A 26,681-nucleotide genomic window follows, 5' to 3' on the forward strand; every position below is an offset into this window, starting at 1 on the left:
GCCAGCCAGTGTGGACAGCACTGGGCTAGACGGAGCCAGGCTCCGACTCAAGAGGAGGCCGTTCCCTCCGTACCCGCAGCAACGAACAAGACAGCTTTGCAAGCCCAGTGCTCTTTTTGTCTTTGCATCTTCCTCCCTCAGCTACTGTGAAGCAGATAACCAAATGTAAGAAGGGCAAGTTTGTTTACCGTGGAAAGCGGCCAAAGGACCTCTCGGCCCATCTGCTGGATCAGAAGTGGGCGACGGGGTTATGCACAGTTCACCTATAAAGCAAAAAAGCTGTGAGTACACAGCTCAGAGTTGGTACCGGTGTGACGAAACGTAGACCCGTCAAAGAAAAACAAATCTTTGCACTGTTACAGTTTGCTTGATTGATTTCAGATGTCTGGGACCTCCTTGAAATGAACTCAATTAAAAGGGAGCTCGGAAAAGGCAGACACGCAATCCCCTGGATCATACTGAAGCCGGGCACAGTGGGGGTTTTTTCCACTTATTTCCACATATGCCAGCTTCTGGGGAGGGGGGAATGCAGGGAACCCTGCAGAGGTCTCTGCGGGGCTCCCCAAGCCTTAGAAAAGTTAAAAATAGTGATCGGAAACAACTTCTGGTTTTCTATTGTGACTATTTTCTTTTGTGACTTTTCCATTTTTAATGTTTCTATTTTTAACTACTATTTTTAACTTTTCTAAGGTTTGGGGAGCCCTGCAGAGGCATCTATGGGGCTCCCTGCATACACAGACACAGACACACACACACACACACACGCACAACCCAGAGGCCAGCAGAAGCAGTGAAAACCCCCTGTCCCCAGCAGTGGCATGATCCTAGGGATCGTGTCACCGCCTTCCCTCCTCCCTGCCCCTTAAGGGACCAGGGACAAGTGCTTTCTAGTCTGGTGGGTCATGACCCACCACTTTGAGAACCACTGAACTATATCACTTTAGATTGCAGTTGTGGAAATATTGTAATGCTCCCCTGATTAAAAAAAAATCACACGTAAGAAAAACCACCTCGCAGGTAGAAAACTAGCAGATCAAGGAATAGGCTGGGTTAAAATCTTTCTTCTTAACCTGCTAGGGTTTTGAGGGCTTTTTTTTTTTCCTTTTTACTTGCAGAGAGTGTTTTACATCAGGAAGAGGTCAAAAACAGCATATTCCTCTTCCAGTTCACTCTCTTGCCTTAAGATCCAGTCACCACATTCTGCTACATGTTAGATAAAACCTAAGTACACGAACACTAAAGTACAGTGATTGGCAAAATGAACCAACTGAAACCATTTGTGGCCACCCACCATCAACTAAATGCAAAGATTTGTGTTTCAACTGTAGCTGTGTTTGTTTAGGTGTGTACTAGAAATGTGAAGTGCAGAAAGTTGGTAATCATTACCAATAGTCATTTAACTTATCTTGAAATGCTTAGAGATGTTTTACCTTAAAGGCAATGTCCAAATTTGCCCTGATCAGTGGTGTAGCATAGTGGTTTACAAGTGTAAACTTTGAGCCACAAAGGTTCTAATTTACATCTCATCTGCCCTGTGGTGTCAGGAAATAGTGAGAACAACTTGATTCCTAGCACGGATATACCCTTGGTGTTTACAAACTGATTGGGGAGAACAGTGGCGTAGCTAGAGGGGGTGCAAAGCACAAAGTTTTGCAGGCACCTGGATGTGCTGCGCAAGCGGCCCCTCCCCTTCACAGCCATTCTGGGCAGTGAGAGCAAAATGGAGGTGAATGCCTCTGTTTTGCTCCCACGGCCCGGAATGTTTCTGAAGGGGATGGAGAAAGGCTGCTTGCATGACACATTCAGGCACCTGCGAAGCTTAGTGCTTTGTACCCCCTCTAGCTATACCACTGGAGGAGAATGTTATGAAATACAGGTACAGCACCCTCTGTGTCTCCCTTCCATCCTCAGCCATTCTTTGAAGGTGGCTGTTGAACTAGCAGTAATCATTTCAGTTGGATCCATTCATAGAGGATGTATCCATCAAGGATCAGCATTGAGTACCCATCAAAGCCAGAAACTCAGCCTTTATGTTCAGAGGTAGTGTCTACCTCTGATTACTAGTGCATACCTCAGCCTTCATATTCAGAGGCAATGTATCCAACTGATTACTACCATTTTCCAAACCAAATTGTCTGCTCAGAGCTGCTAAGTGGTTTCCTGTAAATTTTCCCCCCTGGGGGCAAATATCTGTTCTGGAGGAGGGCAAATCAGAGAAGGGGAATGGCCCCAAAATAATTGTGTGGTTTTTTGTTTGTTTGTTTTTTAAATCCTCCAGAGCGATAACCCCAGGACATCACAAACATACACCAGAGCTGTACTTACTGTTCAAAAAAAGGGCAGGAGTTCTGATCCTGAATCTCCCATCATCACACCTGATTTGGCCAACGGGGCTGTGCTAGATTGAATTTTTGGTCTGTGTGGACTCAGGTCCAGGAAGGGAGTTAGGATTCTTAGAAGTTTTGGGGGGTGACTTGGTTTTGTTTAATATCAGGCACAATTATAGCAAGACAAAGCAGTTCCTCTATTCTGTCACTAATGTTCTCCTTTGCCTTAATATAATAATTATTTGTTGTAGTATTTCTCTAATCCTTTTTAGTGTTCAAGATGCTTTGCAACTCTTATCATTCCCCACCCCCTGCTCTTAGAGATAAGTTCTATTCAGTTCACAGAGGTAGACTGAGGACTGAGCTAGGATCCCTGTAGGTAGTTAACAGCACAGTCCTGTATTTGTTTGCTCAGATGTTACTCCTAGGAGATGGTGCATAGGATTGCAGCAGCTTGGGTTATCTGGGTTGACTGTGGCTGCCTCCAAAAAAACCATTTATCATAGAGATCTTACTAGAAGAAGAATTAGGCAAGTGTGTGTGTGGGGGGGGGGGGAATTAAAAGGAATATTTAAAAAAATCCTTTGCTCTAGACCAGCCATTTTCAACCATTGTGCCATGGCACACTGGTGTGCCGTGAGTGCTTCACAGGTGTGCCACAGGAATTTGGGGAAGGTCATTTATTAATAGGGCCAATGGGAGATGTGAGTCCCCACTGGCAGCATGGTGTGACTTGTCAATTTTCAAAAACCTGGCTTGACCATTTTAGTGCCTTGTCAGTGTGCCGTGAGCTGAAAAAGGCTCAAAATCACTGCCCTAGACATTCCATCTGATGCTTTCCACAGTCATGGAGGGCAGTATAGAAAAACTAGGAATGTGCAGAACTCTCTGAGAAGTTTTACCTGCCTTATCAAAAGTAGTGTGAAAATTCCTTGAAAATTCTCAAGTGTTTACCTTGAGAGGAACCCTGAAATTTACTCTGAATCTCACTTTTCCAAAATGTCATTGCCAGCTCTTAAAAAACTAACAGCCCACTCCTAACTTGTGCTAGAACAGGCAGGCCAAGTGGTCTGTGCTGTGTCAGTGCAGGTTCAGTGCAATTTCAAGTAAGGGGATATTCACTGATGCAAATCAGAGTAGCCCGGTTAGGCCAACTGGGCCGAGAGTGAAGGTTAGGATGTGGCCTAGGGGGCCATGGCCGATCCCACCCCCTGGTCCCAAACTGCCTCCCAGTTTCTCCACCCTCACCCCGGAATGCCCTCCTGCCACCCTCTCCACCCCCCTGCATCGGCCTGTCCCAGCCAGCATAAACTCACCCAGCCCGGGTCCAGATCCAACAATGGGAGAAACATCCTTGGGACAGCCTGGCCTGCTCCAGAGTAGTCTCAAACATGCTTTACGACACTTCTGTGACATTCCTGGGCTGGTGCAAGGGATTTGCACCAGCGGGTCAGGATTGTGTTCTAAGTCTTTTTTTCTGCATATTAAAAGTAGAGGTAATGGAAGTTCTGCGACACGGCTTGCTAGTGTTCTATATGGAAAGGAGATCAGAGCTAAATATTTCAGTCTTGGTATCTCAACTTTGGAAAACTGAATTGTTTATTATTACCTGCTGATAGTCACAGGACACCAGAAAGGCGGGCATGAAAAAGCCTGGAGGGAATGTGCTCAGCGCTTTTGATCACCTTCCTAGGAGCTGAGTGGCTGTGCAGGCACTTTGCAGGACCCTGGAGGCTGCAGCTGAGTGACTCTGGCATCATTTGGGGGTGAGCAGGCAGATTTTGGATGGACCATTTCTGCTGTTTGGATCTGGTAGGGCCTTGGGGGGGGGAGAGAAAAGCATGGCTCTGGCATCAGATTTTGGATGGACCATTTTTGCTGTTTGGGTCTGATAGGGCCTTTCTCTTTGGGGGGGGAAGAAAAGCATGGCTCTTGCCTCGGAGATTTTGGATGGACCATTTCTGCTGTTTGGGTCTGGTAGGGCCTTTCTCTTTGGGAGGGGGAAGAGGAAAGCAAGGGTCTGGCCTCTAAGATTTTGAATCTTTCCTAGAGATCTCAGAGTTTTTTTTTCATGGGTATTGGATATATACACCACCAAATAAACAGACATTTACTCTGAAGAACCTGAGTGCAAAAGAATTAGTGTTGAAATCTTCCAACATGGACCGTTTTGTTGTCAGGACAAACCGAGCTTCAAATTCGTGCAATCAAGAAACTTTGGAAACAACGGGTGGAGACAGAGATATCATTGCTTCTGCTAGCACCAGTAAGGCAATTAATGAGAAGACTCCTGATGATTTAGCACGAGTAGGAGAGCCTATTAAACAAATTAAACTTGGTAAATTTCCAAAGAACAAAGATGGCAGATCATTCAGATCAGAATGGTTTCAACATTTTAAGTGGTTGGAATATTCTTCAAAACTAGAGGCTGCATTTTACTATCCGTGTCGCCAATTTGTTCCATTTACTAAAGAGCACGCTTACATTAAAAAGGGATTTAGCAATTGGAAGGCTGCATTGGATGAAACGAAATCAGGATTTTTCCAGCATGCTTCATCTGAGACCCACCTGCAGGCTATGTTAATGTGGTCTGAAAGAAACCAAAGAACTGATTCAAACACATCTATTTCAACTCTAATTAATGACAATGTGCTTGAAAAACATAGGTACTACATTTCAAGCATTGTTGAAATCATTCAGTTTCTTGTAGCTAATGAGCTTCCAATGAGGGGAATATACAACACTGAAGAACATGTGGAGGAAAGTTTATTTAAAAACCTTTTCAAATATACTCTTAAAAAGGACCCAAAACTAGCTGAATCTTATAAAATAATTCCCAAGAATGCCACTTACCAATCCCCAGAAATTCAAAATGAAATAATTAAAGTAATGACTGATCTCATTCAAGAAGAAGTTTCCAATGGCATAAAGAATGCAGATGTCCCATTTTTTTCTGTCTTGGAGGATGGAACAAAAGACAAAAATCGAAGAGAAAATATAGCAATTGCTACTAGATATGTTAAAGATGGTGAAATTTACAAATCCAAGCTATCCCTAGAGACAACAACTGCTTTGGATGCTGAGACTTTTACAAACACAACTTTAGATACGTTCCGAATGTATGGTTTAAATCCCAACAATCTGTTGAGCCAATGTTATGATGGAGCATCAGTTATGAGTGGCAAGGAGGGTGGTGTCCAGGCATTAATTTAAAAAAAAAACGGAAGAAAGAAATTCCATATGTCCATTGTTTTAACCACAGGCTACATTTAGTTGAAGTTGTGCCAATGGTGAGGGAATGTTTTGAACAATGTGTGGAATTATACAACTTTTTGTCCCATGGGGTAGTAGCTGCTGAGTATGAAGGCAAAGCTCTTTCTTGTCTGCTGGAACAGAGATGGTCAGGACATCTTCAGGTGTGTAGGACAATTTTTGAAGAATACAAACATATATCAGAAACTCTTGAACTAATATCAGTAAATAATGGAAAAAGGATTTGCTGGGGAAGATGTGGTTCTTAGCACCGGTCATCTTATAATGCGGAAGCAAGAGTTTAGATTTTGTCTAGTGGTAATGAAAAATGTTTTGGAAATTCTTTCTCCAGTAGATAAGGGACTCGAAAGTCATGACATTTCCTTGGAGCAGGCCTATAACTTAATTCAAGCTACAGAAAGTTCACTAGAAGACTTAAGAAACAGTGAGACTTTGAAATCAATTCTGCAGGAAACATCAAAACTGGCGAAAGAGGAAGAAGTAAAAATGCCAAGGAAAAGGAAATTTAATTCCTTACTTGATGATTATGTGGTGTCTGAAACGACAGGTAACAGAGCATCATGTAGTGACACCCACCACAAGCATGCTTCTGACTTTTTTGAAATTCTGGATGTAGTGCTAGCCGAAATGAAAAGAAGATTCCACGACAACGAAGAGATTCTTCAGGCAATAATTGCAGCAGAAAATTTAGATGATGAAAACGGTAGGCTTAATTATCTAAAAAATTTCAATATTATCATTCCAAAGTAAAGAAGAAATGAAAGTAGTAAAACATTTCCTTGAGAAGAACAAAACTGAAAACCGAAATTTCTTCAGTGAAATATACAAACACCGGGGTGCCTCTGAAGATTGTTACAGTACGTTAGCGGCAATAAGAACTTTTGCATGTAGCACAGCAGTTTGTGAATCGACCTTTTCAGTGCTTACACGAATTAACAGACCTCAAAGACTGTCAGTGTCTCACTCAAGAATGGCTAATTTAGTATACCTAGCTTTTGAGCGAAAGAGAACCAAGAATTAAGTGTGGAAAAGCTTCTAAGCTTATTCAGTTCAGCTCTACTAGGTAGTTTCAAATCTTCTGGTGCAAAAAATGAGTGACTTCAAAAAAGGTGCAAAAGACAGCGACTAAGATGATTACGGGGCTGGGGCACCTTCCTTATGAGGAAAGGCTACGGCGTTTGGGCCTCTTCAGCCTAGAAAAGAGACGCCTGCGGGGGGACATGATTGAGACATACAAAATTATGCAGGGGATGGACAGAGTGGATACAGAGATGCTCTTTACACTCTCACATAACACCAGAACCAGGGGACATCCGCTAAAATTGAGTGTTGGGAGGGTTAGGACAGACAAAAGAAAATATTTCTTTACTCAGCATGTGGTTGGTCTGTGGAACTCCTTGCCACAGGATGTGGTGCTGGCGTCTAGCCTAGACGCCTTTAAAAGGGGATTGGACACGTTTCTGGAGGAAAAATCCATTACGGGGTACAAGCCATGATGTGTATGCGCAACCTCCTGATTTTAGAAATGGGTTATGTCAGAATGCCAGATGCAAGGGAGGGCACCAGGATGAGGTCTCTTGTTATCTGGTGTGCTCCCTGGGGCATTTGGTGGGCCGCTGTGAGATACAGGAAGCTGGACTAGATGGGCCTATGGCCTTATCCAGTGGGGCTGTTCTTATGTTCTTATGTTCTGTACCTTGCTTTTTAAAAGTAATGAATAATGTAAAAAACTAATGTTCCGTGGCACTGCTATATTTTACTTCAATATCTTTCCTCTTGCTTTTGGGTAAAGTAAATTTACTTTTGTCATCAGCAAATGAAAGGTTTTCAATACAAGTAAATGCTACCTGTATCATAGTGATATGTTTTACTTTTGCAGTGTTGCAAGTCTGTGTATTGCACTGGTGTCCAAAATGAAAGGACAAGTTGCACGTTATTTCTATGTAGACAAATAGATTTTACATTGCATACAGAGATGTATTTATTCTATGCAGATCATTGTTAGATTGCTTTACAGATAATGAATGCATCTTTCAAAAAACAAAAACAAAAACAAAAACCCAAAATATTTCCTCCTAATGAAATTTGGGTTAGTTATGGGTCTTTGATTTTTCTCCATTCTTATCCTTCTTTTTGCACACCAGTATAGATACCTAACTGCCCCCCCCTGAAAAAATTGTTGCCCCCCCCCCCACCTCTAGAATCCTGGCTACGGGCCTACCCACATGACGCTGCGCACTGGTTGAAAATTGCTGTTTTAAAGCCTGTCTTGCAGGAAGCTGCCCGGGTGCAAATTTTGAGGTGACTTTCTTGGTGGAACTGGACTTTGAAATAGCTCAAGCAGAGTGGAGGGGAAGTTGCCAGTTTGCAGGAAGGACAATGATAAAAGATGTGTTCCTCTTGCAGTGAGTCAGACCCAGGTGGTTGGTCTGAACACAAATGTGCCTGCACTTCACAGAAGCTCCTTGTTATCTGTTTTAGTTTGCTATTCAAACAGAGAGTCTTCAAAGGTAGAAGTTTCCCCTGGTATTTTCTATTTCTTCCTGTTATCTTCTCGCCTCCTCCTTACTTTCAAAAGGGAATAGGCCTTGTCTTTATCTAACTAAAATATGTGTTGTTGTTCTAAAATTTATCTCTTGCCAAGAAGCAACCTTGACATTTAGCAGAGCTGCCAATTCAGCTTTGCCAGCTAGCTTTTTAGTTTTTAAGCTTTCCCCTAAATGAAAATAATGTGGCTTTTAAGCTTTTTAAGCATTTGCCCTAATGGCATATTACCCTGGTCATTCTGCCACCTTCCATCACTACAGCCAGACATGCTTGCATCTTGGAAGTTCTTAAGCTGAATGTTCTTAAAAACTTCCAAGATGCAAGCCTGCCTGGCCGTCCAATCATAGATGGAGTCAGCACCCATTTCCAAACTTTCCCTGTCTTATTCCAGCAGATTTGTCAGTTCCCTTCTCCAAGATAAAACCACACAGTGCTGTTGGTGTGCCATAAAGACATTTTTTTTTTTCATATTTCATAACATGTTCACTCCCAATAATAGCGGTGTGGAACTTAAAGAACAAAACAACTTACAAACAGACCTCTGGAACCTAACCTTAAGTAGGGGAGCGTCTGTACTCAACTCTGAAATAGGTCTCTAATGGGCTCAACAACAACAAGCAGAGTAAACTGCTTTTCCAGAAGAACAAAAGTACGTTCAGATGGGATTTTTAATGCATCTTTAATCAGCAGATCAGGAGCCAGTCCTCCCAAGATATTCATTTAGAGCACTTGAACTTTAGAAAACATGAAGGTTAACCCTCAAGCACCTCACTAGAAACACATGGCCTTCTAGAAGGAACTACAGGGAACTTCCAGGGAAGGGCTAAGCTCCAGTTCTCAGCAAAGCTTCACCCCCTGCTGCCTCCAGGAGGAGTTACAACTCAGTGCTTAGAGCACTCGGTTTCTATGCAGGAGGCCTAAGGTTCAATCCCTGCTGTGGACAATATGGCTGGAAAACAACCTTGTCTGAAATCCTGGAGAGCTGCTGGTGGTCCATGTAAGCAATATTGAGCTAGAAGGACCAGTGGACCTGAGTGGGTTCCTGTGTAATGCACCTTACAGGAAGGAGAGACTACTTGCACCTCTCTCATAAATGGAACATAAACAATTTTGTGGCATTACCTCTAGCAATGACTGGACATGTACTTTGAGCCACCATGCCAAATGCCAGGCCAGGGAGGTAGTGTCCCAGCATGCTTTGCACACAGGTGACTCAAGGTGAACCAGCTTGTACTATCCCCATCTCAGTGACTCAGCCTTTGCACTGAGCCAGTTCAACCGTTCAGGCATGGAGGATTTGCCCAGGTTGGCAATGGGGGGATTGGTTCTACTGTATGTGACATTTGAAAGTGTCTGCGTGCCACCGGTGGTACACATTCTACAGGTTGGTCAACCCTGCTTAGAGATTAGTTCTAAGTCTAAGAGATTAGTTCTAAGATATGGTCTAAGGACCATATACTGGTGGGCAACTGAGCCATACAGAATCAGATTCCTTCGGAGTAGTCCCATGTTTCTCAACAAAATGCCACCTTAGCTCATATTGGTTTTTTGTCTTCCAGATGAACCTTGCCTGGGGGACAAGTCTATCTTCTGCCAGATGGAGGTGCTTGCCCGGTATTGCTCCATCCCAGGCTACAAAAAGTTGTGCTGTGAATCCTGCAGCAAGCATAGCGGCACACTTCCACCCCCTTTCTTTCACGACGCGGCAGAAACCGAAGAGGATGTGGTGATCAACCCCGCTGACGCGTCTAAGACTTTGGCCACTCCAACTTCCTTAGTCCCTCCTCGCTTTGAGTCCACAACAGAGAGACGGGGTTCTTTTGGAAGGATGACCTCTCAGGGAGAAGACACACATGGACGCATTTCTCACTCTTACAGTCGGGCCAGGGTAGCTGACCCATCCCAGAGAAGAGTTCAGAACCATGCAAGAAATAAGCTTTTTGGGCCAATCGTCATGCCATACCAGCCACCTACTGAAAGTGGGCGTCTTACGAATCAGAATTCGTCGGCTTTGTTAGAGATTGGTCCTCTGGTGGCGGTTGGCAATTCTTCGACTGGTGTTCCTTCCCCACACAGAACCTCAAGGAAAACCACAAAGCAAGTGGAGAGGCAGCCATCTCCAGGATCTTCCACTGTGGAGAGATGAGAAATAGATCCAAATGGGGGCGGGGGAGTACCCAAAAGTGGAGCATTTGTCTCGGGACTGTGCTTCAGGCACCAGGTCAACAAGTGGCAAGGAGAGAAAGTGCTGGTTCACTTTCCTGTGGCTTCCATCCTCCTCTTCCTCTCCCATTATCTGGTCCCCTTGGTTGCTTCAAAGCACCAAAGCTACATGCAAGGAGTTGAACGAATTATTATTATTATTATTATTATTAACAGTATTTATATACCGCTTTTCAACTAAAAGTTCACAAAGCGGTTTACAGAGAAAAATCAAATAATTAAAAGGCTCCCTGTCCCAAAAGGGCTCACAATCTAAAAAGATGCAAATGAATACCAGCAGACAGCCACTAGTACAGACAGTTTTCCGTTGCCCAGAGATCTGTGTTGCACATCAGCTGCTGTTCAAGTAAAGATATTGATTAAAAAAATACAGAAATACAACAAATTGATTTTTTTGTTTCCTGGGCGGAAGAGGAGGATGGCAGCCAGAGGTCCCAAAGTTTACACTTCTATGAAATATTTTTTACTGTGGAACAAGAGAGTCCATAAGAATTGTATTGCTAATTTATCTCTATGAAACAAATGATTTAATTAGATTCAGATTTGCAGCTGTGGTGTACATAGTGTATATAAGGGGGGGGGGAAACAGTATTATTTTTCAGAGTTTTGTGTTGCTCCATTTGTTTACAGACATCACACTTCAGGATCATGTTTTGGTGCCTGCTCTTCAGTCTGCCTTATTAACATTCCATGAACGTCTCCATTGCCTGAAATCCAAAGAGTTCCATCAAGGCCCTTTGATGCCTGGGATCAGATGCACTGGGGCTTTCTGGATCTCCTGGTCCAACCACAGTTCCTTGCGCTTCTTCAGAGCCACTCCAAAGTACCTCCTATTTTCTGAAGTTGCTTTGCATGGGGCACAGGCAGCTACAGGAGGGAGTGGGGGGGGAGTCAAAAGCCCCCAGATGCAGGTGGAAGATTTCCTGACAGCTCTTGCATCCCAAGGAATAGTATTTTAGTAAAAGGAAATCTTCCACGTTTTCCTTCCGAGGCCATTTGGATTTAATCTCAGCTGTGTGATGCTCAGCTTGGGAAATGAGACTACCTATGTAAAATGCACCCCTTAGGACAACTTAAGTCGAGTAGCTGAAATGTTCAGACTGACCAGGGAAAACTGACTCTCTGTGCCTCTGCGGAAATCATCCAAGCTAATGCTCCAGCCTATCCTTAATGGGGCTTTGCTGAGCTCTAGATTAGCAGTGCCTTCTTCTTTTGCCTGTACCAGCGCAGTCCACAGGGTCAGCTATTCAGGGGATGTGCCGGCTGCCTACTTCAACAGCACCACCGCAGGGGACTTCATTACCGGTAGGTTGCATTCATCACCACCGTACAGCACCAATAAAGCTGTGAGTGTAAACAGCCTAAGAAGCTGCGTAAAAGATGAGGAAGCTAAGCATGCGCATACCTCGCTGGGACCTATCGGGGAACACCCCTGTTGAGAGTTGTGCATGAACAGAGCACATGGCTTCCAGGCGCAGTCAGAAGACTGCCTTGTTACAGCGCCCTTGTGAAGGCTAAGCAGGTCTGGAGACTGTCTGGAAACCCCCCATGTCTATTGCCTTAGGTTTCAGGGGAGAAAAGTGGAATCCCAATGGAATTGGTGACAGCACTTTGCAAGTAAAGGGTTAAAGGATCCCTGACAGCACAATTGGGCAGTACCTCTGTCATTTCCGGGAGAGCCACGAGCCCTCAGAATTGACAACACTGGGCTCAACGGTCTGACCCAGTACATCAGGCAGCTACATATGCTCAGATAAGGAACTGGGTTTGTGCAAGAGCACATCAGTGCGCATGTGCAGTTTCCATCCTTTTCAGTGAGTTTGTGCACGAGAACCTTCTGCTGTATTGCCCCCCCCCCCCTTTGTCAGTAGTCAAAATACTGTAATGTTCATGAGAAGAAGGCAAAATTTTTTGTGGCTGAGAGGCTCGACTATCATTTGTCAAGCCAAAGAGCATTTCCAAGTACACACCTGCTAGTAAGATGTGGTTGTGGCAAGGGCCGAAAATTAACTTTGGTTTTTAAATTGATCCTAAGGTGAGAGAGATTTCATTTCTCATGGTGTTCTCAACAACTCCACAGCCACATGCATCCGATGATCATAAATTGCCGGCAGTTTAGCTCCCTATCCAACTTGTTTGCCACTTCTTTCAGGCAAGCTCTCTCTCTCTCTCTCTCTCTCTCTCTCTCTCTCTCTCTCTCTCTCTCTCTCTCGGGTTTTGCTGTAAAGTACTTGTATATAGGAATGAAAAGTGAAACTATTTATTAAAAGTTCATTCTTGTCATTTTCCATGCCAGTGTTATATGTACTAAATATTTACGCCAAAAAGAGTGGTTTCGTTCCTCGGTATAAAGGAGAAAAGTTACATTTAAAGTGTGTGTGCGTGCGAGAGAGAGATATATATATCTGTAGCATATGGGCCTCCTAGTTATCATGCAAAAGGCAACCATGTGTAAGTCACACCTCTGATAGCTGAGATAGACAGGAGTGTGGCCCAACATACAGGGAAGCCGGCCCCTTCTCTCAGGCCATTTTTATCTTTGCTTAGCCCTTTTGTGGCTAACGCTCAGGAGGACTTGGGACAAGGACAATCGCTGGGGCAAGGACAATCACAGTTCAATCCTATTGTTCTCCTCCCAGCACCGATGCAATGGCACCAAAACGGCTTGGATTGCATCCTGGCGGGGGGGGGGAGGGGGGTCCCAGATGTATCCCCTGGGTAAGGACACATATGTTCTTTTATCCAGGGGTAAACCTCCAAGGTGCAGAAGAGTCTACTTGGAACTACACCAGCAAAATTGGACTGGGACATGGGACATGGGATCAGGAAGAAGGTTTGGATTTTGCAGCTGCCATCAAAGCCAGCCCCTTCCCATACCTGCCTGCAGGGGAGTTTCAGAATGCGCAATATTCAGAGCTTGGACTACATGTGGCTACTTTTGATGTGACAGATGTCACCTGTAGCTAGGCGCCCACTTCTATAGGAGAATGTTTAGGACTGCCATGTGTGTGTGTGGGGGCAAATGCAAGCACATTACAGTTCTCAGCGTGATACCTTTGACATGATGGGAGTAGAGCATAGCCAACTTGATGTGTGATGACTACATTGCATGCGTGATCTGGTGCACTATTGCGTACAATCTGGTCCTGCTGCTTACACAGCCCAATCCTGTCCTCGGCCGGCCTGCAGCCTCCACTGCATCCTATGTTAACCAGCGGAGCCCAAGTGAAGAGGCAAGCAAGGGCATAGCTAGAGGGGGTGCAAAGCACTAAGTTTTGCAGGGAGCCTCACGCTGGCATGCAAACAGCCCTTCCCCCTCCCCTTTGGAGCCATTCCGGGAGCTGGAAGCAAAACGCCTCCCTGCCTTTGCCTCTGTTTTGCTCCCACCTGCATTCATCTGACGGACCATTCTGGTGGTATTGCTTTTTTCTCAACCTCCCTTTCGAAGTGCACTGAGGCAAAGTCGTCTATCCCCTAAATCAGGGGTCGGCAACCTGCGTTTCTAGAGCCGCTTGTGGCTCTTTCAGCTGTCTGCTGCGGCTCCTCCAGGTGAAAGTGGCAAAGGGGGTAACAGGAGGCACCTGTGCTGGGGGGGCAGGCTGCTTCCCTCCGCCCCCTGAGCTCACTGCCCTCCTCTCCCTCCACCCCCATCTGCCCCGCATTGGTTTCCCTTTTCAATTTTGCCGCTCTGCAGGCTTAAGGTCCCTGTTTTTCCCTTCCCCAACTCTCCAGCAGGCTCAGCCAATCAGCATCCAGCAGGCTCCTGGCTTTTTCAGTTGGAATGGCTCAGGGCCCTTCACTGGCTGACCACCAGCCAATCCTGAGCCGCCTTCCTCCTCAGCCATTGCAAGCCCTTGCAGCCCGCCTTTCCCTGAGCAGGTCCCCACTCAGTGCAAGGAGAGGCTTTTCCTCCACAGCAGAGGAGACATCCTGTGTGTCTACTCAGTAGTAAGCCCCATTACAGCAGATGAAGCTTGCTCCCAGGAAAGGGTGCCTGGGATTGCAGCCGTGGAGCCTGCTCCTATGCGTGTCTACTCAGTTGTAAGCCCCATTACAGGGGATGAAGCTTACTCCCAGGAAAGGGTGCCTGGGATGGCAGCCTTGAAGCCTGCTCAAGGCCAAGCGCAAGGACGGGTGAGTGGGAGCCCATCTGTTCCAGGTCTGTTCCAGAGTAAGCCCTGATGTAGTCCCTGGGCTACTCCCAGGAAGGTGTGGAGGGCTGTATCCTCAGCCTCCTCCTGTGCAGGTCTACTCACAAGTAAGCCCCACTGTAGTCAGTGGGGCTTCCTCTCAGGAAGGTGTGGAGGGCTGCAGCCTCAGCCCCCTCCTATGCAGGTCTACTCACAAGTAGTCAGTGAGGCTTCCTCCCAGGAAAGTGTGGAGAGGACTGCAGCCTGAGAGCTCCAACCAACTTGTCTGCTCAGAAGTCCCATTGTAGTCAATGGGGCTTACTCCCAGGATAGTGTGGAGAAGGTTGCAGCCTGAGTGAGGGCAGGCAGGCAGGCAGGCAGGCAGGGCAGAAGCTGGCCTGTGGTTCCCCCCCTTCCCCCCCAGGTCTGTTTGACATTTAAGCCAATGGGGCTTACTCCCAGGATAGTGTGGAGAGGGTTGCAGCCTGAGTGAGGGAGGCAGGCAGGCAGGCAGGGCAGAAGCTGGCCTATGGCTGCCCCCCCTTCTTCTCTTCCCCACCTCTGGAGTCTGTGTCCTTTTTTCCTTCCAGCAGGGTGCCTCTGGAAGGTGGGGGGAGTTCTTTAGTATCCATGTAAGATAAGCAGATGTCATATGTATTGGAATCCTGGAAGACCTGGTGAGGAGCTAGATGTGGTGTCAGCAGTGGCCCCTTTAAGGGTAAGGCCTGGGCATCCAGCAGAGTGTGCTGCACAGCTGCAGCCACTTGAAGGCAATAGGGCCCTCAGGGATATAAGGAGCACCTGAGGAAGGGGGTGTGGGTTGGAGAAGGAGTGCAGGTTGGAGAGGAGACCTGACTGACTTGGCTTATTGACTTTGACTTGGATGTTCTGACTGATTTGACTGACTTACTTTGGAATCTGATCCTGGACTATGACTTGGCTTATTGACTTTGGACTCTGCCCTGGATGCTCTGACTGACTTTGTGACTAATGGACTGCGGGAGACACTGGAGTTTGGTGTGTGGCTGCTGTGCCCAAGACCTGCTGAGGACCAAGGGTCTGCTGTAGTGGCAGGAGGCTGCTGGCAGGAGAGAGGACCTCTGCAGGTTGAACAGGCGAGCTACCCTGGAGGTGGGGTCCAGCAGGACTGCAGGGCAGAACCAGGGTCATTTGTTGGGGGAAAGAAGGGGAGCTAATTTGCTTAAAGTGGGTATAATTCTCCAGGCAGAGAATGGCCTTGGAATTGGGCAAAACACCATAGAGGACCAGGCGTCTGAAAACAGGATAAGAATGTATGACAAAACTAACTAAAAGCTACAAGAGGGAGCTGCATTATAAAAATGGGACCTATAAGAGCATAAAGGTGGAAAAAAACTATATATGCAGTATTATCTTCATTTTAGACATCAAAAGGGTTTTGTGGCTCCTGAGGTTTTTCTTCCTCTGGAAAATGGGTCCAAATGGCTCTTTGAGTGTCTAAGGTTGCCGACCCCTGCCCTAAATTATGCAAGGGATGGACAGAGTGGATAGGGAGATGCTCTTTACACTCTCACATAATACCAGAACCAGGGGACATCTACTAAAATTGAGTGTTGGGAGAGTTAGAACAGACAAGAGAAAATATTTCTTTACTCAGCGTGTGGTTGGTCTGTGGAACTCCTTGCCACAGGATGTAGTGATGGCGTCTGGCCTGGACGCCTTTAAAAGGGGATTGGACAAGTTTCTGGAGGAAAAATCCATTGTGGGTTACAAGCCATGATGTGCATGTACAACCTCCTGATTTTAGAAATGGGCTATGTCAGAATGCCAGATGCAAGGGAGGGCACCAGGATGAGGTCTCTTGTTATCTGGTGTGCTCCCTGGGGCATTTGGTGGGCCGCTGTGAGATACAGGAAGCTGGACTAGATGGGCCTATGGCCTGATCCAGTGGGGCTGTTCTTATGTTCTTAACTACAATTCCCAGGAAGCCTTGCAGGTCTCTTGTTATCTGGTGTGCTCCCTGGGGCATTTGGTGGGCCGCTGTGAGATACAGGAAGCTGGACTAGATGGGCCTGATCCAGTGGGGCTGTTCTTATGTCTACTTGCAAACAAACAGGCAGTTTTGAAAGGGCTCAATATGTTTTCCTTGTCAGCTTTCAAGCTTGTCCATTTCAATTTCATGACCCACCAACCATCAGGTTGTGACCCACTGGTGGGTCCCGACCCACTGTTTGGGAAACGCTGGTTTGGGTGCATCTTTGAAGCATCCCTGTCCAAGGCTGCCCAATTGTGATGGCTCCCTAGATCAAGTTAGGTCAAGGCAGTGAGAATTCACACCATGCTTTTTCTATGTTGGCTCCAACTGTTGGAGGCCCTGCGGCAAAAGGCCTGTGAGGGACCCCAAATGGGGCAATTCCCCCATGCTTGGAAAGCTATGGATGCACAGGTGACGGTCCTGTTTCTTTACTGTCACTTTGGTTAAGAGTAGAAACATGAAGCTGTTCCAGGAACCTGTGCCCACTGCGGTTGTCTGATCCTCACTGCCTTCTGCTAAGCCTTCCCATCAGGCCCTGGGTGACTCATCAGGCAATGGATGGCGAGCGTTGGCAAACTGGTACCAAGGGAGGAAGAGAATCTGCTGGTGCTGCTCTCCATTTCGTCCACTAATTACATCCAGTAAGAAGGCTGACCAAGAGGTAGTGGGGAACAGGGAGAACAAGGATGAACTTCCTTTATACCCAGGTGGAATTGACCCATTCCAGATGCCCCATCCCAATGGTGTTGGGGGGCATCTGGGAATTGCAAAGTGGCACTTGGGGAAGAAGCTGGTGATCTCTTCCTGCCCCTGCCCTCCCGCAATCACCCGCTACACCCAGGGACCCCAAACTTTCAGCCAGTGGTAGGGAACAGTCGCAGCAGTACGGCCTCAGTGGTGGACAAGGGCCTCCAGCACGCCCTACCACCCTTGCATTCACCAGGTCAGTTGCCAGACAGCCAACTCCGGCAAAACACACAGGCTAGCAGGGTTGGGGGATAGAAAACTCCCTGCGTCAAAATGAGAAATATCTTCACAGCTGAAAGGTCTTCTAACAACCTGCCCGCAGCCTTGAGCAGAGAAATCAATGAAACACTCAAGCCTCTGAATGCGGCTTTACAAAGCACCTTCTTTATCGGTATTTCTCAGCCCCTCTGTCATCTCTCCACAATGGGCTCTATCGGTGCCCATGAGCTTCCTGTACTTAAGCCTCTTCAAGAGCAAGGCAAAGTCTTCTGCACTGAAATGTTAGCCTTGTTGCTATAAAAGGAGGAAGGGGAAGGTCTCACAGCCCAATCCTGAAGGTGCGTCTCTCCACTGGAATGAGTGTCTAACGGCATAACAAGCTTTCTGATCATCACCAAAGGCTGATGGTAACGTTGAGCAGCCAATTCCACATGACGGTGGCCGCAGGACACCCACCTTCCCAGGTAGGATCATGCAGGGGGCAGGCGGAGGCAGGGAAAGGGTGGAACAGGGCAGGAGTTCGATAGAACAGGGAGACAGGCAAATAGGGACTAGGTGGGTGGCAGATTTGGTGGCAGCAGCACCAGTCAAACCCTAAACCGCTTACCAGACCCAGTCCACCAACACAGATTTGCACCAGCGATATCACTGGCAAACATCTAAATTGTCCCACCAAGCCAGCAGGGGCTTAATCCAGGGGAAGGGAACAAATTTTCCCCCAAGGAGGCCACCAGAGGCCAAAATTCCCAGTAGGATGCAGCAGACACCATGCTGGTGCCTTTGCAAGACCAAGTGCAGAATTAGGTAGGACTGAGCTGTCAGTCCATTTTTATTGAATGCCAGCATGGCACTTCAAGCACTTTGACCTCAAAGGGAGAGTTGGGATATAAAGGATGAAATGTGCTAGCATTTTGCAGGGATGGACACTCGACTCCGGCTGGCTCAACTCGCGCAAAGCGACTGTTTTTGACAACTTGAGATGACTCAAGTCATGGACGTCACTGACCCTGACTCGACTACTGGTCAGTGACTTGGAAAAAAAAGAGCCTAGACTTGAAATGACTTGAGTACTTATCTCTTGTGTGTGCTCTTGCTTAATTACACACCCCACCACCACTTTCCTTTTGGTGCATTTTTGCTCAAGGACTCGTGACTCGTGACAACTCAGACTCATGACTCAAAGGACTTGAAATTTTTTCAAGTCAAGTTGTGGGGAGCACACACCATGACTTGTGAGCCGAGGGGTCAGTGACTTGTGACTCGCCTCGCCAATCAAGCTTAGTGACTAGGGCACATTCCTTGACATTTTGAGTCTATTTACATGCATTCACACTAGAGTCATTATTTTGCTGGCCTCAGTCACCGAATTACCTTGTAGAGACCTTAAAACATCAGGAACCGAATATCAGGAAACTACTATGGACCCCTTAATACTTTCTTAATACCGCTTATGGACCCCTTAATATTCCCTTAATATTAATATTAAGGATCCCTTAAGGATCCCTTAATATTCAATAAAAACTCCTTCATACCCCTAAGGACCTCTTCATACCTCCTAAAGACACTAATACCCCATTTGGACCCCTAAGGACAATTTAATATCCCTAAATACCCCTGAAGGAGTCTTTCATATTAAGACCCCTTAATATGCTCTAAGATCCTTAATTGGTATTCAGGAGCTTTTATGGGGCATTAAGTGGTCCTCAGATGGTATTAATATGCCCTAAGATCCTTAATTGGTATTCAGGAGCTTTTATGGGGCATTAAGTGGTCCTCAGATGGTATTAAGTGAAATTAAGGGGTCCTTGGGGGTATTAAGAAGTCCACAGAGGGTATTCGGTATTAATTAAGGGGTATTAAGGGGGAATTATGCGGTCTTAAGGGGGTATTAGAGCACTCACTGACAAGCTTTTCTAAAAGCATCCCAAAATACTAGTCAACATGCAGAATTCAGAAAGTGTTCTATGAGGAACAGGTACCAGGAAACTGGGACAGTTGGCACTTATAATTAGCCCAAGTGTCCTGAGAACATGTCCCTTCAACTCCATCACTCTCAGCTGCACCCTGCAGCACTAACTTCTCGGAATCTGCCACCCAGCTAAGGCATTTGTTAAAGAAAATCAAAGTATGAATCTACAAATGAACGCTTGGTGGTCCACATCACATCTTTATTTTCAGGAGATTAGATGCTCACAGACCTGGAAACAGTGGGAAAGGACTGAATAATGGATTTGAAAAATGGCATGAAATATATTGAATGCTTAGTGGACGGGAAAATCAGTTGAATTATCTGTTGGCACAGCTGGTTTACACAGTGTTTGCACAGGAGACCTCCGTTAAGGAGATCACTAATACGGAAAGGAAACATTTTATTGAAGGAATTACATAATTGGATTGGAGAGGGAGAGAGGACATGTCTGTCTAGCTGAGCAGAGAGAGAGAGAGAGAGAGAAGATAGGTAACCCCTCCAGCTAGCTAACTAGTAATATTGCCCCCTTTCGGTACAAGATGCTGATGAAGGGTTCCTGAACCTCTCTTCCCTTTCAACATTACCTTACAGCACTGTGCACCAACACATGGTGAATACTTCATGGGGGGGGATATGTTTTCTAGTCATGCAGCAAATTATTCAGTCCATGTTGTCAGTTCTAGACCTACAAGCGCTGCTGCCATGTGTGGATAAGTTGTGCAATGCTTCTCGGTGTCCCCCAGCTGTAGGGGGAAATTACATGCACAAATGGATGCATCACACACAATCATCCAACCTGATCCAGTAGCCAGGCCTGTGCGTGGAGACCACTGTAACGTAAACCACAATTGCCTGACTGTTGCACGCACTGTGTGAGAACAAAGTGCTTATTTCTGTCCATCATCTACGCAACGATGACACTTTCTTCTTAATGATGTCACTTCTGCCCCCCCCCCCAGCAGGCACCATGAATCCAAACTCTGGCTAATCTCTAGCTCAGTCATTTTCAACCACTGTGCCGTGGCACACTGGTGTGCCATGAATGGTCCCCAGGTGTGCCGTGGGAATTTGGGAGACGATCATTTATCAATAGGACCAGTGGGGGATGTGAGCCCCCATTGACAGCACAGTGTGCCTTGTCAATAGTCAAAAAGCCGATGGTGTGCCTTGACCATTTTAGTGCCTTGCCAGTGTGCCGCAAGATGAAAAAGGTTGAAAATCACTGCTCTAGGTCTAGGTCCAGGAATAATCTCTAGGTGTCTTCCTGTGCCAGTTAACAAGTACATTTAATGACATACAGACTCAACACACACTCTCCAGAAGAGTTAAGAACGTAAGAACAGCCCCACTGGATCAGGCCATAGGCCCATCTAGTCCAGCTTCCTGCATCTCACAGCGGCCCACCAAATGCCCCAGGGAGCACACCTGATAACAAGAGACCTGCAAGGCTTCCTGGGAATTGTAGTTAAGAACATAAGAACAGCCCCACTGGATCAGGCCATAGGCCCATCTAGTCCAGCTTCCTGGATCTCACAGCGGCCCACCAAATGCTCCAGGGAGCACACCAGACAACAAGAGACCTGCAAGGCTTCCTGGGAATTGTAGTTAAGAACATAAGAACAGCCCCACTGGCTCAGGCCATAGGCCCATCTAGTCCAGCTTCCTGTATCTCACAGCAGCCCACCAAATGCCCCAGGGAGCACACCAGATAACAAGAGACCTCATCCTGGTGCCCTCCCTTGGGCAAAAAGTTCAAGTTCTTTTTGTAATTTTGATGAAAAGCTTTCAAGCAGGCTTTGTTTACATGGGTTGTAGTTCCCCGTAGGGGCTTCTGTGGGCAGAATAATACTTCATCTCTCTATTTATGGTTGCCAGGGCCCTTTATTGCCCTCCTTTATTGCCAGGAGATGGCTGGGACCTGAAGGGCAAGAAAACGCAATTGTGATTACCAGGGATGACTGGCTGCTAAAAAGAATCAGGGACTGAAGTTTCAAAGGAACTTTGAACATCAGACAGAATGTTTAAACCGAACTTTGAACAGCACCTGGGAATATTTTTGTTCCGGGAAGGAGTTTGTTTGTGATGTGAAGAGACAAGGCTTGTTGGAAAGGGGGGCTAAAGGAAATGATCAGACTTTCCCCCCCGTGTTCCTACATTCTGAAAAAATCAAAAGTTTAGCCTTCTGTGAAAGTCTCCCATTGTCGAAGCATGAATGCTCAAAGGTTGGGAGGAATCGGGCAGTACCTAACTGCTAAACCCTTACCAAACTGCCAGGATGCAGTAGCACTGAAATGGCCACCACCATCTGTTCTATATCCAGCACAGGCAACAAGGCTGCTGGAGCTCTCTTCGCGGTAAGGGGACTTTGGTCCCCTTGCCCAGGGTAAGACCCAGCACCTGCTATGGGGCTACTTGACCCCGCACCAGCGAGGGGTGTAGGAACATGCAGCCCCATGTTGGCGAATAGGACTTCGCACACAGGGCATTTGCCCCGCTTGCCCAGTGCTAGGTGCACTGCTGTTTACTTGATGGTTGGCAACCTTCAGTCTCAAAAGACTATGGTATAAGCCTACAGCACCTGGTATTCCCAGGCGGTCTCCCATCCAAGTACTAACCAGGCCTGACCCTGCTTAGCTTCCGAGATCATGGTATAAGCCTACAGCACCTGGTATTCCCAGGCGGTCTCCCATCCAAGTACTAACCAGGCCTGACCCTGCTTAGCTTCCGAGATCATGGTATAAGCCTACAGCACCCGGTATTCCCAGGCGGTCTCCCATCCAAGTACTAACCAGGCCTGACCCTGCTTAGCTTCCGAGATCATGGTATAAGCCTACAGCACCCGGTATTCCCAGGCGGTCTCCCATCCAAGTACTAACCAGGCCTGACCCTGCTTAGCTTCCGAGATCATGGTATAAGCCTACAGCACCCGGTATTCCCAGGCGGTCTCCCATCCAAGTACTAACCAGGCCTGACCCTGCTTAGCTTCCGAGATCATGGTATAAGCCTACAGCACCCGGTATTCCCAGGCGGTCTCCCATCCAAGTACTAACCAGGCCTGACCCTGCTTAGATTCCGAGATCATGGTATAAGCCTACAGCACCCGGTATTCCCAGGCGGTCTCCCATCCAAGTACTAACCAGGCCTGACCCTGCTTAGCTTCCGAGATCATGGTATAAGCCTACAGCACCCGGTATTCCCAGGCGGTCTCCCATCCAAGTACTAACCAGGCCTGACCCTGCTTAGCTTCCGAGATCATGGTATAAGCCTACAGCACCCGGTATTCCCAGGCGGTCTCCCATCCAAGTACTAACCAGGCCTGACCCTGCTTAGCTTCTGAGATCATGGTATAAGCCTACAGCACCCGGTATTCCCAGGCGGTCTCCCATCCAAGTACTAACCAGGCCTGACCCTGCTTAGCTTCCGAGATCATGGTATAAGGCTACAGCACCCGATATTCCCAGGCAGTCTCCCATCCAAGTACTAACCAGGCCTGACCCTGCTTAGCTTCCAAGATCATGGTATAAGCCTACAGCACCCGGTATTCCCAGGCGGTCTCCCATCCAAGTACTAACCAGGCCTGACCCTGCTTAGCTTCCGAGATCATGGCATAAGCCTACAGCACCCGGTATTCCCAGGCGGTCTCCCATCCAAGTACTAACCAGGCCTGACCCTGCTTAGCTTCTGAGATCATGGCATAAGCCTACAGCACCCGGTATTCCCAGGCGGTCTCCCATCCAAGTACTAACCAGGCCTGACCCTGCTTAGCTTCCGAGATCATGGTATAAGCCTACAGCACCCGGTATTCCCAGGCGGTCTCCCATCCAAGTACTAACCAGGCCTGACCATGCTTAGCTTCTGAGATCAGGCATCTACAGGGTAACAGTTGCTGCTGAGATCTCTTGATAGCATCATCATATAATATTCTCAGGTGATTAAGTACCTATCAAATTGGGGGAAAAAATGTGGTTGCTGCATTCTTGGCAGGGCTCCCTGCCTACAAAGAAATGAGCCCACAGGCATACACATTTTATCCCAGTTGCATATATGCAACGTTGGGCAGAAATGGCTTAGGCTGGTCAATTCTCCTCTTCTTCCGTCCCCCTCCCATTTTCAACACTGTGTATCTGCTAGGCTACAGAACATGATTTGATGCTGTCAAGCTGAATGTTTCTCCCTTTTACTTTTAATACAAAGTTATTGTGCTTGTAGAATTGTTCTTTTGCCTGCCTGGAGCATTGGAAAAATTGGAGATTGGAAAAATACGACTTGAGGCATATATTCTTGTGCTATAGATTGCAGCGTGGGTGGCGACCGCCAACACTCATTGTAAACAGACATCCTGTTAAAGAGCATCCTTCCTGCAATCAGGGCATTGGTGGACAAACCTTAGCTTCGTAATCCTTTCAACAATCCTGTAAAATGAGATAATAACACCGACTGTTGCAGACAGGGGGATGAGGTGGAGGGAGAAGAAGCTTGGCTAAGACCACAAGCTCATAGCAGAGACAAGGTGCAAACTTGGGATTTCATACACCAAAGGTCGGTTTATTAAACAACCCAACCCTGTGCATGTCTACTCAGAAGTAAGTCTCACTGTGTTCAGCAGAGCCTTCTCCCAGGAAAGTATGCATACAGTTGTAGCCTAAATAATGTACAGTACGTTGTGAATTGTTTGGTAACAGTTCATAAGTACAGTCAGACCTTGGCGTCCATGGGGGTTCCAGAAATGGAACCCCTGTGGATGCCAAAACCCATGGAATACCCTGCACATGCCTGATCTCTTCTGATCTCAGAAGCTAAGCAGGATCAGGCCTGGTTAGTACTCGGATGGGAGACCGCCTGGGAATACCAGGTGCTGTAGGCTGCTACCATGATCTCAGAAGCTAAGCAGGGTCAGGCCTGGTTAGTCCTTGGATGGGAGACCGCCTGGGAATACCGGGTGCTGTAGGCTTATATCATAGTCTTTCGAGACTGAAGGTTGCCAACCATGGGTTGGGCCCCTCACCTGACCTCTGGATGTGATTGAGGTGCCTTCCAGTTGTGTTCAGAGGCCAAACTCAGGCAACCAAAAAATCAAGGTTCTTCCCCAGTGTGGAAAGTCGTTTTTCCCAAACCTGCTTCCATGCCAGACCCTAACACAGCCCAAAGGCCGTCATGAGAACAGCATCCCAGTGGCATTGCTAGGGGGATGTGGGCCGCACCAGGTGATGCGCACAGGAGAGTGACATCACTTTTGGCAAAAAAATTTTAAATCTTGGTAATTTTTGAATACCATCTTCTTATATATGATTTGATGCATCACTGCATCCAGAATTCACTGAAACAAACCACGCTGAAAAATCTCTATCATAGCCAAAAAGTCAGCGAGGTGGGGCTGGCGCATCACATGGCATTGCCCCGCCCACTGCATGGGAGGAGGTCCATCACGGGGGTGACGCAATTTCTAGTGACGCCACTGTAGCATCCACACAATCACAGCGTGTAAATGTTCCTCCCCGGATCCAGGATGCCAGCTATATTAAGCTATCCAGCAAACTATGTGGATGTTCAGAGAAGGAGCTTCTGTTCCACAACAGGTCTTAGGCTACTAACACCTTCCTTCTCTATGTCCCCCTCCATCTCTTGCTGCCACCAAAACCTCAGACAACAAGCCTCAGCCCAGACCCCACGAGGGCCCTCTGTGTTGCTCCCCTTGTATAGGTTGCTTTCCCCTTGTATAGGTTGTATAGGAGAGTCATGGACTCTCCGCTCACAACAGGAGAGGAAACTGAACGCTTTCCACATGCGCTGCCTCCGGTGCATTCTCGGCATCACCTGGCAGGACAAAGTTCCTAACAACACAGTCCTGGAACATGCTGGAATCCCTAGCATGTATGCACTGCTGAAACAGAGACGCCTGCGTTGGCTCGGTCATGTCGTGAGAATGGATGATGGCCGGATCCCAAAGGATCTCCTCTATGGAGAACTCGTGCAAGGAAAGCGCCCTACAGGTAGACCACAGCTGCGATACAAGGACATCTGCAAGAGGGATCTGAAGACCTTAGGAATGGACCTCAACAAGTGGGAAACCCTGGCCTCTGAGCGGCCCGCTTGGAGGCAGGCTGTGCAACATGGCCTTTCCCAGTTTGAAGAGACACTTGGCCAACAGTCTGAGGCTAAGAGGCAAAGAAGGAAGGCCCATAGCCAGGGAGACAGACCAGAGACAGACTGCACTTGCCCCCTGGTGTGGAAGGGATTGTCACTCCCGGATTGGCCTTTTCAGCCACACTAGACGCTGTGCCAGAACCACCTTTCAGAGCGCGATACCATAGTCTTTCGAGACTGAAGGTTGCCAATACAATAGGTTGCTTTCCACCTTTGTCCTGGTGAGGTTGTGACACCACAGCCTTGCAGAACCAGCACCTTGTCTACCAACTGCCTTAGCAAATACAGGCTGCAAAAGCATAATGTCAAAGGATGTTAGATAAGTTAGAAATTCCTTATCAAGGCACTTCCATTTCCAGCCCGCAATGTTCCAGGACACCAACTGTACCTGCTTGGGTAAGTGTATAGCGACATCAGGACTAATAGAAGGATGGCTATCAGCCGAAAGTTGCCTTAGTCACTGTTGAGAAAAATTAGAATTGAGTGAAGGTGAAGCAGGGCGCTTGAGAGGCCGGCCAGGATTAGTTATTACTGGATCAAGCTGACTTCCAGCTGGGTCTGGCTTCGTAATGGACATGTTAGAATCGCCTAACGGTTCCTTCTGCTCTAGAGGAATTGGGCAGAAATATTGTCTAGGGGAAGATCAATGAAAAGATGCCTTGGGACGGGCATCCAAATCGGGTGTGAGCGAAGAAATTGCAGTTGGCAAAGGCTGGCACACAGCAATCTCCAAAGAAGGGAGACGCTCACACTGCTGGATCTCATACACCCCGGACACATTGGTATGCAAATTCCCCATGTCGTTTCTGGCACAGTGCACATTAGTCCTCTCTGGTTGTAAATTAGGGCCCATAGAATTAGTCAGATAGTCAGAGGTTGGATTAAACAGAGGAGGCGGAAGTAGCGGCCTGTCAACTATATTAGGCATCAAAAACTTGTCTGAAGTCAAATACAGATTGGAAACCTTGGCCTTTGGCTGAGCTGGTCCTGTCTCACCTGCAGCCAAACTGGTAGTCCCCAGAGTGCTGAATTAGATCTACTGAAATACAAACCACATACACTCCATTGAATATTTCAGATAAATTCAG

General features: G+C 47.1%; 1 protein-coding gene and 1 pseudogene across 1 annotated transcript in view; both read left to right on the forward strand.

The window, feature by feature from the left end:
• Window positions 1–12,616, forward strand: part of ADAMTS3 (ADAM metallopeptidase with thrombospondin type 1 motif 3) — a 138,493-nt gene extending 125,877 nt beyond the window's left edge. Inside the window, exon 22 of the mRNA XM_066632265.1 lies at window positions 9,707–12,616. Coding sequence (XP_066488362.1) covers window positions 9,707–10,293 — 587 coding nt within the window. The 3' untranslated portion in view covers window positions 10,294–12,616. The remainder of the gene's footprint in view (window positions 1–9,706) is intronic.
• An 11,576-nt stretch (window positions 12,617–24,192) lies between these two features.
• On the forward strand, window positions 24,193–24,313 carry LOC136656621 (5S ribosomal RNA; annotated as a pseudogene).
• The last annotated feature ends 2,368 nt before the right edge of the window (window positions 24,314–26,681 follow it).

This window comes from Tiliqua scincoides, chromosome 6 (assembly GCF_035046505.1).
Source record: "Tiliqua scincoides isolate rTilSci1 chromosome 6, rTilSci1.hap2, whole genome shotgun sequence".
Taxonomy (NCBI): domain Eukaryota; kingdom Metazoa; phylum Chordata; class Lepidosauria; order Squamata; family Scincidae; genus Tiliqua; species Tiliqua scincoides.